This window comes from Embiotoca jacksoni, unplaced genomic scaffold (assembly GCF_022577435.1).
Source record: "Embiotoca jacksoni isolate LCO1_2020_lvr unplaced genomic scaffold, fEmbJac1.0.p SCAF_8, whole genome shotgun sequence".
Lineage (NCBI taxonomy): Eukaryota > Metazoa > Chordata > Actinopteri > Embiotocidae > Embiotoca > Embiotoca jacksoni.
In genome coordinates, this window is record NW_027185436.1 from 17840500 (window position 1) to 17853307 (window position 12808).

At 42.6% G+C, this 12808-nt stretch overlaps 1 protein-coding gene across 3 annotated transcripts; it reads right to left on the reverse strand.

Moving 5' to 3' along the window:
- On the reverse strand, positions 1-7704 carry zfand5a (zinc finger, AN1-type domain 5a). 3 transcript variants are annotated; one of them, XM_069178542.1, is made up of 6 exons: positions 7433-7704; positions 3820-3981; positions 3052-3154; positions 2848-2933; positions 2119-2247; positions 1-1951 (listed from the first exon to the last, which is right to left on the reverse strand). In XM_069178542.1, exons 2-6 carry the CDS (start codon positions 3977-3979, stop codon positions 1803-1805), a joined length of 627 nt encoding a protein of 208 aa, XP_069034643.1. In that variant the 5' UTR covers positions 3980-3981; positions 7433-7704; the 3' UTR covers positions 1-1802. The 3 variants fall into 3 exon arrangements, with proteins under 3 accessions (XP_069034643.1, XP_069034644.1, XP_069034642.1); XM_069178543.1 differs by lacking the exon at positions 7433-7704 and adding an exon at positions 7343-7424; XM_069178541.1 differs by lacking the exon at positions 7433-7704 and adding an exon at positions 5755-6307.
- Positions 7705-12808: the final 5104 nt, after the last annotated feature.

A 12808-nucleotide genomic window follows, 5' to 3' on the forward strand; every position in this document is an offset into this window, starting at 1 on the left:
CTTGGTAATGTCTCTCTGTACAGTTTTATTTACATGATACTATTCTGTTGTAATGCTGGATAGCAAGATTATATGTAATACATAAATATCAACACAGTTTGTTGTTTTTTCATTTTTTTGTACAAATTTGCATATAACTAAGAATCAGAAAGGAAAAACTCAAACGGATACGTACAGTTAAATGAAAAACATCCTTACAGGGGAGAAAAGAGGGGGAGTAACACAAGTCACAAACATACATGGATTCCAATGTGTCAGGCAGCCATTAAAACACACATTTTGTTTGCACGTGAATGTGCACATGCACGCGCACAAATACACACACACACACACACACACACACTTCTCTACGGTGTTCTATTGCAGACACACAGACCAATAGCTGTTAGACGGATGAGAAGTTACATCTACTCTTGGTATCTATTATTTTTCATAAGTCTAGGTCTGGCATGCTCCTGTAGTTCTGTAAACATGTGCTGATAAACCGGGTAGCTCCACAGTCAACAGGGTTGGGGAAACAACACGCACACGCACACACACACGCACACACACACACACACGCACACGCACAGGCACACACACACTGTGCTCACATAACTGTTCTGTTAGCGCATTAAAAAAAAAAAAGAAAAAGAAAAATCATGGTTCACATACCCTATTTCCACATATGCACTGAGTACATGCGCTAAAATCAGTACAATGGTAGAGAAAAAAAAACCTAAAACATAACATAATTGTCTCTCAGCAAATAAAACATTTGAAACCCTAAGTCGAGTGATATTTCTGAAACTCTAACGTAGATGAAGAGTAACTCATGCATTTATTCCATTCATTCATGCCCCTACAATATTGCAACCTAAATTCACCCACCAGGCCCGCCAGGGAAGGGTGCCGTCCTTCCTCTCAGGCCACACATTGGTACACACAGCCCTGCACCAGGCGTCTGCGATTACAATCTGAACTCGGACCAGTTGGGGGACTCCTGTACTCGTTGCGTCCGTTGCAAATGTTTTAGTCTCAGTAAAATGTGTTGTAAATTTGTTTGTCCCTGTCTAGCATGATACCTCCAGGAGTAATGGAAACAGCCCCATCACAATCAGACTGATCTAAGTCAACGCAGGCTCGGAGGGTCACTGAGGCCGAGTGTCATGATGATCCACTGTTCTGCTGGGGTCGAAGCTGATGATAACAAAGTAAATGGGAAGACAACGTAGCTTAACAGAGCAGCTGTGAGGTAGGTAAAGCTAGGAAAGACAAAGTAACAAATCCCCTCATGCAATGCAATGGGAGACGCTGACTGACTCCGGTCAGATGGAGGGACACAACTCGTATGGACTGTTTCTGTGTAGTCTGAATGACTTGAGAGCCCTGATAGTGTCTGACACATGACAGGGCCTCAGGTAATGTCTATCTATTGTTTGGCACAAAATGGCGCCTGGTATGGGTGAGAGGAGCACGGCATATCCTGGACATTTAGCCTGGTCTGCTCTTAGTAAGACGATACATATTCTTAAAAAAAAGAAAAGACCAAACAGCGGCAAAGTCACATCACAGAGAATTGGATAAAACAAACTAATGAATTAATAAAAATTAAAAAAAAAAGGAGAAAAGTGATCATTCATGCATCTTCCTCAGACAGGATCTTTTAATTTTTTCTTCTTTTTTCCCATTATTTTCTTGAGGTTGGAATTTAGAAAATCAAGTCCTTTCGATCATCACTTAGCCATCTCAAAGGTTCACACTCATACTCCAGTCTTTGTCAAAGGTGTTTCATTGTTGCCGCCGTGGGTGCTCGGTCAGATCTATATTCTCTGGATCTTGTCGGCCACCACCACGGGGTTCTCTTTGCGAATCTTGGCTGCAGCCTCAGCCTTGTAATCATAGGGACAGTTGTGCTTGTCAGAATACCGGTGGATGCCACAGAACAGGTTGCCACAGCGACAGTCGAACCCTGTAGGCAAAAAGGCCAAGGGTCAAAGCCAGAACATCAGGGGTGAACAACTACGCAGGAAAGACGGTATGAAAAAACATTTTAACTTTCCATCAATGACCAGTAAAACTATTATTATACTCGCCGACAGGTACATATGTGTTGACCCTTCATGCCCCCCTGCTCACCTGTAAGGCCCACCCTTTTGCGGCACATGAAGCACCTATTCTTCTTGGGTTTAGGGGTGTCACCCTTGCTTTCTTCACTGCTGGAGGAAGCTAAAGGAGTAGGGCTAGAAGCAGCAGGCTGGCATACAACTACATGTAAAGAAAGACAAAAAGAGAAAAAAATACTTACAAGTCCTGCTGGGGTAATAAATACTCTTGCAATTTCTGGCACATTTGTTCATCCTTTTATACAACAAACACACCGGCATCTAAAATGGTGCACTTTTGGTCCTAAATGATTGTAATTTGTCTGTTCCTTATCTCTCAATTGCCCCTCTCGTTCTTGGCAGAAAACAGTGCACTACTCTGAGAAAGCCTCTGGCAAGCGGCATCAAACCTGAGAAGGCCCTCTGGTGTAGAGGTATTTTTAAACAGGTTTATTTTTAGACACCTTCTCTTTCTTGGAGGCTGTAAGTAAAACCAACACTGGAGTTTAAGGTTGCAGCAAAGCATCAAAAATAAACTGAGGCTACAGCGGGTCATACAAAGCCATGTTTGCTTTAAAATGTCTGTGAGCTGTCAACTGTGTGTCTACGTGTTGAGTGTCTCCTAGTTTATGTCGGCCAGCTTGTCTTTTATTACATGTGTATGTGTGTACGTGTGTGCGTGTGTGCGTGTGTGTGTGTGTGTGTGTGTGTGGTGTGTGTGTGTGTGTGTGTGTGTGTGTGTGTGTGTGTTTGTGTGTCTGACCAGGCTCTAGGGGTTCGGGCTTGTCCTCTCTCGAGATGCTCATCTCTGTCATTTGTTGAGTCACAGGAAGAGATCCTTGAACAGTTCTGCAGTTTTAAATTAGGGAGGGAGGAAAGTGGACCAGTCAGTCGACAGTTCACACATTCTCCAATTTAAGAAAAGCTCACCAGCTATCTCAAACAGTCAATCAGAGCCAATACTGACCTAGACATGTCTGGTGAGGAGGCAGGGGAGGAATCAACCTTTGCTCGACTGGCTTCTAGTCTCTGGATGGCTGAGGCCTCTGAGGTAGGACTAGCACTGGAGCCTGTATGAGAGCAGAGTGATTCAATTAAATTCAAATGGAAAACAATGACACTGATTCAGTTTACAAATACGTACAATCACTAGCAAAGTCCGAGAAAAATACTGTGATTACCAAAAAATAATTTCTAAGAGCACTAAACTGTAATGATGCTTACATTAAACAAATGAATCTCATCTATCCCAGAATAATAATTTTAAATCTCTGGGAAATGTAGTATCACAACCTTCCTTTCTCAAAAGTGCATTAAAGTATCTCCTCTTTTCTGCTGTATTTGTTTTGTTTGCAAAACAAGTTCTAACAGGTTCCAAGTGTTGCATTGTGACAGAAAGTTCAATGCTGGAACCTTAGAAATGTCTTAAGAGTGAACACCCCCTAACCTTGAACACTGTGATGAAGAAAACAGCTGCCTTTCATTACCCAAAGTGGAAAAACGAGGGGTGGAGCGGCGGGGAAAACACAGACTAAATGCCGACTCGACTGGACCAGCTTGTATTTGAAAACAATGACTACTCTTCTTGGAGTCGTTCCTTATCTTTAGCTGTAAATTTATAGGCTAATTATCTGTTTACGACAAAAAACGTCAAAGCTGCTATAATCAATCTGACTTGCAGTAACCGTTACAGTTCTAGAGAAACAGAAAGAAATGAAATTGTGTGGCATCTTACCCATTGGGCTGAGGGGGCTCATGCGGTCACTGCTCTGCTGCCGCGTCAGGTGTTCCTTATAGCATACAGAGCACATACCATTGGTTCTCGGGTTGCCATAGAAACCGCAGCCTGTGGCACAAAGCATGGGCACCGGGCTCTGGTTCGTCTCTTGAGCCATTGCTAACAGAATGAGAGAGACAGAGTGATATTGTTTATTAGACTGAGAGGCACACAGAGAAACCATTTTTCTCCACAAGCACCTCAGTGTGAAACACAGGAGAGAGCCGAAGCGTTTTCCCAGACACATTTCCCTACCGCCGACCATCCAATGTGCTTCCAGAGGAGAACAGGAGAGTCATATTATGAAAATTGGAACACAACACATCTGTCTGTTTTGACTTGCCCTTCAGCCTGAATACAGTAATGAACGCCTCTCCACAGGAAGTCCAGAGAACAAACAACACTCACTGTGTTCTGTTCAGCACCTTTGGCAGAAGCTGGACTCTCTTTCTGTCCCACAGCTTTGTTCTGTGTGTCCCCCCCCCCTCCCTTCCCTCCTGCCAGCTCTCCCATCCCATCACCCCTTGGGGAAGCTCTCAAGCCCTTGCCAACATTTAACCCATCTTTTATTTTCATATCTGTAGACTGCTTTAAGAAAAACATTGTTTTTCTTATCAAGTGTTCTCTGTCCTCAAGCAAAGTTATTTCCCTGAAAACTAAGAGGTGATTGTGTTAAAAAGTAAATGAAATTAACCACAATTACACAATGAAACTCTAGATTACCTCGAAACATTGGGGCAACTGAGGTTTCAAGGTGATCAACAGGTTCATTGTGATTAATTCCAATAATGAAAAGTCCCTAATCAGGCCACTTACTTCCATCCACCAAGCACACAACAAAGCTCTGACTCACTAAGCAAAAGTGCAAAAGCATCTTGACTGCAAAAGAACAAACACGACATATCTGGTAAAACAAGATACTAAACAGAGATGAACAAAGTAGGCCAACAGTTTCAGAAAGTACTCCCCTCCTCCCTCTGCATGGCTCTTGCCACATGAGGCATTTCAAAACTCCCCGAGTCATTTCTCACCACACATTACATCCCGAAAATGAGCGTGTATGTGCGCAACTTGGGAAAACATTTCGTCCTATGACGATATCTTCGGCCTGCCTTTGCTGCAATACAACACAACAGGAAGTTGTGTAATGGGAGACACTGGCTTTGAGGCAAAAGATCAAAAACAACAAGATGAATGAACAAACAGACAGGCAGGCCCACATTAGTTGGGTAAGAAGCATCCTGTCTTGTCCTGGCTGTTTTACAATTCATCTGATCACCTTTGACACTCTGCCCACTACAACAGTATCATATTTCCTTTGTAAACAACCCATGGCCCTGTTCTGCTCCAACATGGCAGCTGCTTGCTTGTGTTGGAGTAAGGCTTGTCTATATTCTGGTCACGGACACAACAGGAAAGACGAGCTTAATGTTCCAGGAGATGCTGACATTTGTTTCACAATGTGAAATCTGAGGTGTCCTGATTTACAAGTGCCTTTAAATCTTGAGCTCACCCCGAACCCCTTCCTTCCTCCTCTGAAACTCTACCCTTGCATGCTATCACTACTGTGTCAACAAAGGGTTTCCTTGGAAAAGCCCACAAAGACCCTCTCTCCCATGTGTGTCACGTGTTCAACTGCTGACTGCTGAAAAATACCAGACAGGAGGACTGAGATACAGGCTGGTAACTACCATGTAGCTCCAAAGGAATTTTTCTTTTCATCACTTCCTCTCTCTTTAAATCCAACAATAGCTGCATGTGCACTGTATGATTTGAGATCAATGTTAAGCCAAGATAGCTCCTCAAACAGGGGATTTAGACTTAAACCAAGAACAAATTGCATTTCACAACAAAACGCAAAATATACAACAAAGAAAATGACTAGACCCTTACCAGCAGCAAACATTTTGACTGTGACTGTTAAACTTTCTGACACAAAGGAACAATGAACATTGTGGCTCAGCTGTCATATTTGGGCTCAGCTGTCAGACAAACACATTTAGCCAACATTTACCAAGACCTCTAACCAACAGGGAGAAGGTAAAACACTCTGGTTTACCCTGATACAACTGCTCTGCATACTTGAGAAGTTTTAAATGTGTCATGGTCAAATGAGGTCCTTAAGCAAAGCAAACACACTGCTCACGAAATTAAAAAAAAAAATATTGTTATGGTTGTCATAGTCATTAACTGGAAGCCATCATATATTGACCTCAATTAATCAATAGCTAACAGTTGCATTTCTGCTCTGGAGCAAAATAAGTACGTGTACCTTGTTCCCTGACACTGCTAGTGAGCTGAAATGTCCAATATATGACATTAAAATACACCTCAGGGCAAAGTCAGGGGGTTTCCAGCACAGACTACCAGCCACAATAATTCACCACAACTTCCTTTCACAGAAATATCCAATGCTTGAACTGGTCTGACTTGAAATTGTGCCATGTCTATGGGAGGGACAGCTGAACCCCCCCCCCCCCCCCCCCCCCACACACACACACACCCTGTGAAATGTGTGATAATCTCTGGCAAATGAAAAAGAGGAAGATTGTGCTTCTGTATCAGCCACAAGCTTAGCTCATATTTCAGGCCCTGCTGGGGCTGAAAACTCCTGAGTCACTGAAGGGGAGCAGGAAAAAAAGCTCAGTTGTTCTTTTTACCAGCAGTATGTTATTCTCCTTAAAATAAGCACACGATGTTGAAAATAATCACAAGAGGCTACGAGGAAGGCAACAGCATTGATGTTTTCTGAAATAACACACAGTCTAGACAGTGTGGTCTCTGCTCCCTTTGTTTCTTCTCTCTTCCTTTGTCTGCAATCTCCCTGCTTCCTGTTTAGACATCGTTTTGTAGCTCGACTTTAACGCAGCATTTCTACCAATATCCATTTTCTACGTGTTTTCAACGAAGCAATGCGAACAATCAGGATTATATAATCACACTTAAGCACTTAGAAGCGACTTGGTGGTGCCACATAGTTCACAACATCGAGCAAACCTCATCTCACCCAAATCTGAAACTACAGCAAACACTAGCTCTGCCGGCACTTCATTTAATATTTCTGCAAACGGGTCTGTAGTAAATTTCAGAGCAACTCTCTGCCTCTACTCGCCTATTCGGCTTATGAATTTTCTATTTCTAGACAGGAATTAACTGGCTTTGGTTCCCCATCCCCCAGCTCGGGACAAACAGAAAAACAGACAGCACTAGCTGGCTCCCTCCCTTGTTTTTTCCCCCCCAGAACCAGCCCGAGTCACGTTCAAGGGCTTGTGATATTTCCAGCCAGGAGGAGGTCGTTGTGGTGCTGCTGCTGCTGCTGCTGGTGGTGCTGGTGGTGGTGGTGGCAACTCTAACGAGCAGAAGGAGCTTGTTTACCACACAAATCCGTCACGCAGGCACCACCTGACCTTTCAATCCCCCGTTAAAGGTCGCCACGACCGACCATCCTCCCCAGCTAAACACACATCTTTTCGTTGTTTACCTCGACAAGCTGACCTCACTTTAAAATTAATCCTTACGAAAGATTAAAAAAAAAAAAAAAAAAAAAGAATAAGAAAGAAAACATCATCACCTGCTAAAAAAAAAAATCGATGAAGTTTCTCGCGAGACGACAGGAAAAGTGGCCGTTTGTCTGGGCAGAAGGTAAAAAAAAAAAAAAAAAAAAAAAAAAAAAAAAAGGTCGAGGGTTTCGGGTCCTGGTAACGTCCCTTTTCAGTATCTGTTTATGTGTCGTCGTCCTCCGTGTCAGACAGGTTTAGACGGGTTTAAACTGTCCCCACCTCGGCCTCCTGCCTTTCTTCCTCTCTCGCTCCGTCTCCCGTTCCTTCTGGATGGATGTTTGTTTCCTTCTTTAGTAAGAGGAGTGGCGGATGATGTCACGGGTAAAACAACGTGTCGCCATTGGCTGCCCGCGGAGCCCCCGAGCGCTGTGTACAGTTCTGCCAGACGGCGGTGGGGTCGGAGGGTGGGGTGTGCGCCTGCGCTTAGTCAGGATTGCGTTATTACACATCTATTCGTCATCCTCCTACAAGGACACGAGTCTTTTTTTTAATTTATTTTTTTATTGAGTAATCCACCTAAATGAAAGGCTGAATGAATAATGGTGCTGACAGTGGAAAAAAAAATAGAATATATGATTAACAGGGTATTCACCAGGGAATGTCTATTAGTAGTAGATTGAATATCTGTGAGAAGGCACTATTTTGTTGGTAAAACAGCCTTGCCCCTCCTGCCACTCATGTGATTATTGCTATCAGAGGAACAACACAAGTGCAGATTTACAACTTGAAAAATATACAGCCTATTTGTTATGGGAGAGCTCTGGTTGACACTTGGCTGTCCACCCTCGCACACGCACACAAACACAGATATATACAGGCGAGAGTAAACATGTTTTCCAGGAGGTAATTGGAAACAACAAACACGAACCCAGCTGAGAGATGGTGATAACACACAATTTTAGTTTCAAACTGATGCCTGCTAAATCCAGGAACAGAATATAGATTACAGAATCCGGCGAGTCACCAAACAGGATGAAACAGCAGCGATCCATTTTAGGCTTATAATGCCGGCGGACTTGGGAAATGTTGTAAATCACTTGAATAATAGCTGGCCTCCCGTGCATTTAGGCAGTAGTAGCATTATAGAAGTAAAATGTAGAATTTAACTGCACAACAGATGCTAGCATAGACAACAAGGTTAGTAGGTTATCCATGTTGAATTAACCACTGGTGATGGAGTTTGTTATCTTCATTGAATGTATATAAAAGTGGACGTATCTTCAGCATCTGAAAAACTAGACCAATATGGAAGTGCCTTAAACTGCAATACCACGGAGGGCCAATGAAGGTTGGTTCAAAAAATACGAAGTCAACCAAAAAATTTTCTGCAAAACGTTATGGTGTCTTTTGCTAAAGTTTCATTAGTTTTCTGGCGGTCCATCTGAAAATAATCCCCACTGGTTGACCTTACAATGTGAGTTAGGCTAAAGTCTAAAGAGTCCACATTCTTATTTGTACTGTTTTAGCCCTAAATCATATTCTGGGGTTGTGGGAGAGGATTATATATAGTATTAGGATAATCTAATCTATCTAAATTAGCGTAATCTGTATTTTAACAGTTAAATGAACATACAAAAAGTGAGAAAATACATTTTCACATAGTGTTGGTGGCTAGTCATTCCCTTGGCCTCGGTATTGCTAAAGTCTTTTCTACTGTCCTGGTAGTAAACATATTTATAATAAAACACAGATCATGATACAAATCATGTGGGTTCTTTTTTTTTTTTTCTCTGACGTTTTACTTTAACGTCTGTTTTTCAACAACCAACCAAAGGACATCCTCTGATGGCCTGTTTTTTGTGAAACAGGAAAACATGTGCTTTCCCTTCACTTGCAGTTTGTTATGTGTGCTGTACAGTTTGCCCCACGGTTTAACAAGTCTCAGCATATCTCCCCACTTTATCAAGATAACTTCACACACATCCCCAGGCACTGCAGGCCACGCTGAGCAGAAAACAAACACTCGAAGTAAGTGTTTGTGTGTCGAGGGAACATGCTGTCAGCTATCAGTGAGGGAATTCATGGAAACCTAGAAGGCTAGAACTGTCTGGAAGCCAGTGGCGAGTGTGCCAAGTTTGTTTGATCGAGTTCAAACTAGAATTCACACGCAAACTGGAAGGAGGTGAAGCTCAGTGAAAGTAAAAGTAGGAACTACAGCTGGTCTTCATCTAACTTTTTCAAGGGATATCAAAATGCTTTCTCTTTCTCTCTGTCTCTGTGTGTCTCTCTCTCACACACACACAGCTTTTTTTTTTACACTGACAACATTGGCGTCATCATTACTTTAACATATACAAATAAACCAAGGACAACTTGTTGATGTATTTATCTACACAACCTGAAACTAGCATTTGAATCCCAATGTGTCAACTAACTTGTTTTCTTTTAGTCCTAGCATACGGTGTTTTATTCATTTATCCATTTTTTCTTTATTGACTTTTGATGCTATATTACATAAATACATAAAAAGTAAGAAAATAAGTTAAAAAAAAAAAAAAAAAAAACTAAAACATTGGTCACAGAGTTTAGAAGATCTTGCAACTGATCACACTAATGATTTTCAGTCACTTTCAGCATCCCCCATTAATGTTGTCTTTTCTTTCTCGGTTTTCGCAAAGACAAACTTTGACGACAGTGAGTTCATTTGCATACGAATGTATCGGAGGAGCGTCTTTCAAAACCAGGAACATCTCACTCAGGTTAAAGTGAGAGTAATCAAGTGATGGGCGAAAGGCTGACTTAAAGTCGTACTTAAGATATTTCTGTGCCAGAACAAATGTGATTAGTGCTTGTGGAAACTCATCGTGTCGCATTCTATGTAAATTGTCACAGTGGTGGTACGGTTCCTCTACTGTACAGCTCAACAGCTTTTCATATGTGAGTAAAGAAAGCACGGGGAGGGAGGGGGGGGAGCGAAGGCAAGGAAACCTAGTCTGTGTTTTACAATGAAGTCTTTGTGTGCGAGTGTTGTGTTAACGCAGGCCTGTACGGAGCAGAAAAGAAGGAGCATGTGTATGTGAAAAGCATATCTGTTTAGTATGTGAGGGTTTGGAGGTTTCAGTGAGAGGAGGGGGCAGCTGAGGAGAGAGTAGGAGGTGTTGAGTATTGAGTATCATTACCCATCCCCCTCGCTGTCTCAGCTCTGCTTCGATATGTGTGTGTTTTGGAGGGTGTAGGTGTTTGTCATTTACTTTTCCACTACCATGACAGATACATGTGAGAGGCTGAAAGCTACATAGTTTCCATGACAAAAGATGCATACAAGTCTCAGCTATATTTTTTGTTGTTTTATTTGTTATGTTTCAGCCTGTGTATGTGTGTATGAGGGACTGTGGGGATTATTTTGCGTGAATGTGGAGCAGCCTGTCTGTTGTTACTAGGCAGATATTGGCCCACTGGATACACACACACACACACACACACAGACAAACACAGGGGCACAGCTTGCATGTGTCTGGTTGGTGAGACACTGTTGATAAAGGGGCTAGTGGTGGAAATGGCAGCTTACTCATTTACATAAGCCCTGTGTGGGGCTTGATAAGCTCTGCACTGAGGTTGACTAAAACCATTGCTTCAAAACGTGATCCCCCACCCTGCTCCATCTACAGTCAGCTTCATGCAAGGCCCCCATGAAGGGAATGACCATGTATGTGTGTGTGTGTTAGCTGAATACAACATTTTATTACAAACAGACAGTGCATGTCTACATGGTTCAGGGAGAGCTTTGTTGCAAGGCCTTTGTATCTTCATCTTCATTTAAACTGTTGTTGTATTAGTAGAGGAGACAGTTGGTGAAACTGAAGGAAACATGAAGTAGAAAACAGCAATAAAGTAGATATTCAGATAAAAACTAAAGAGACATAAAGCAGAAAAGAGAAAGAAAGAGCAGAAATCCAATGAATGTGATCTGCTGAGCACCTATCAGTCCCTCACTTGTGCTGCCACACACAACTCCTGTGAGCCTCTCATCAATGTGTTTCTTGTTATTTCTGGCCAGGGAGGAGTCCCCAAAACTTTCCCAGCACACTCTCAAGCTAAACTCCCTCCTTCATACTTTCTTCTCTTATCTTCACACACACAAACCTCACCATACATGGGTATGTGGATCATTATTGGATCAACATAGTGTGTATGTTTATATGTGTGCACATAGTGCCTGCAAGAAGATTTGGGGGGGAAAGCAACAAAGAAGCGATGCATTTGTCTGTAATGTGTCCATGGTGCTGTACAAATACATTTACGGTGCGCAGGTTTCCCTTTTGCTGCTGATATAGATATATGAGATTTTATGTATGACCACATGCCTGCATGTCAAATGTGAACCTCTGCATGTGAGTGCTCATGTGTGTGTGTGTGTACATGTGTGTGCAGCAGATGTCCTGTGTTCTGTTCTGTTCCACAGACTGGCTGCTCTTTGTTGCTGCTCCCTCGTGCAGATGGGCCTAGCCACGTGCTTCTGTGACTGCCAGGACAAGCCCCGCCTCCACCGCTCTAATCTGTCAACTGCAGCTGCCAAGTCCCTTCCCTTGCAACACCCACAGTCTGACAGGGCCCACCTCCTTGCCTGATGACGCTGTTTTACTCACCCATACTTACCAAGCTCCTTTTTTTTGACTCTCAAAACTACTCACAACTACACACACACACACACACACACACACACACACACACACACACACTATCTGTAGCTGTGCAGCAAACACTGTGTGCAGAATTGAGCAACACACTTCCTTCTCCATTCATGTAAACTATCTCTTTCTCTCATTTACCCCCCTTGCTCTTGATAAATTGAAGGCTGGACTTTTCTTCCTTAAGGTTTTACTTCAACTGTCAGTCCTCCTCCTCAGAAACAGCAAGAAGGAATTTAAAGAAGAGGGAAACAACAGGGAGGAAAGATCCAGCTGTTTGAGGGCCAGGTTTAGAAGAAAAGACGTGAAAGTAGGTGGAAGTCCAACAGCAATATTGAAACAAGTCTGTTTTTCTAGTCTTTTTAAAACTGAAAAAAAATTAGTGTAACCTCTGCTCTACAGCAATCAATCACCCCAGATAGTCTTGCAGGTAAACAACCGGTATGCCCCAGAAACTACACATCATACAGTATACTTAACATATTTAATAACAAGTCTCTGTGTGCAATGATTGTCTCATTTTCAATCCCTAGGGCAAAAACGTGTTTATAGTATGAATCACAACTGGATTAACCTGCACCCCCCAGCTACCTTCTCTCTCTCTCTTTCTCTCTCTGACAAAAACAGCCACAGGGGCCAAAACTTCCTGCTGCTTTACATTCAGTGTCAACAGTGTTGGAACTCATTAATGCTATACAAAGTTCACGGGCGGATTGTTATTGGCAGAAATAGACTGGCAGTGTTTTTTTTTATACAGAC

What these genes read in the sequence shown, in the direction of transcription:
- zfand5a (XM_069178541.1), bottom strand. An exon ending in TCCTCACCAGACATGTCTAG is followed by an intron (nt 2,934 to 3,051) that starts GTCAGTATTGGC and finishes TTAAAACTGCAG; the next exon opens with AACTGTTCAAGGATCTCTTC. An exon ending in CAAAAGGGTGGGCCTTACAG is followed by an intron (nt 1,952 to 2,118) that starts GTGAGCAGGGGG and finishes TTTTGCCTACAG; the next exon opens with GGTTCGACTGTCGCTGTGGC.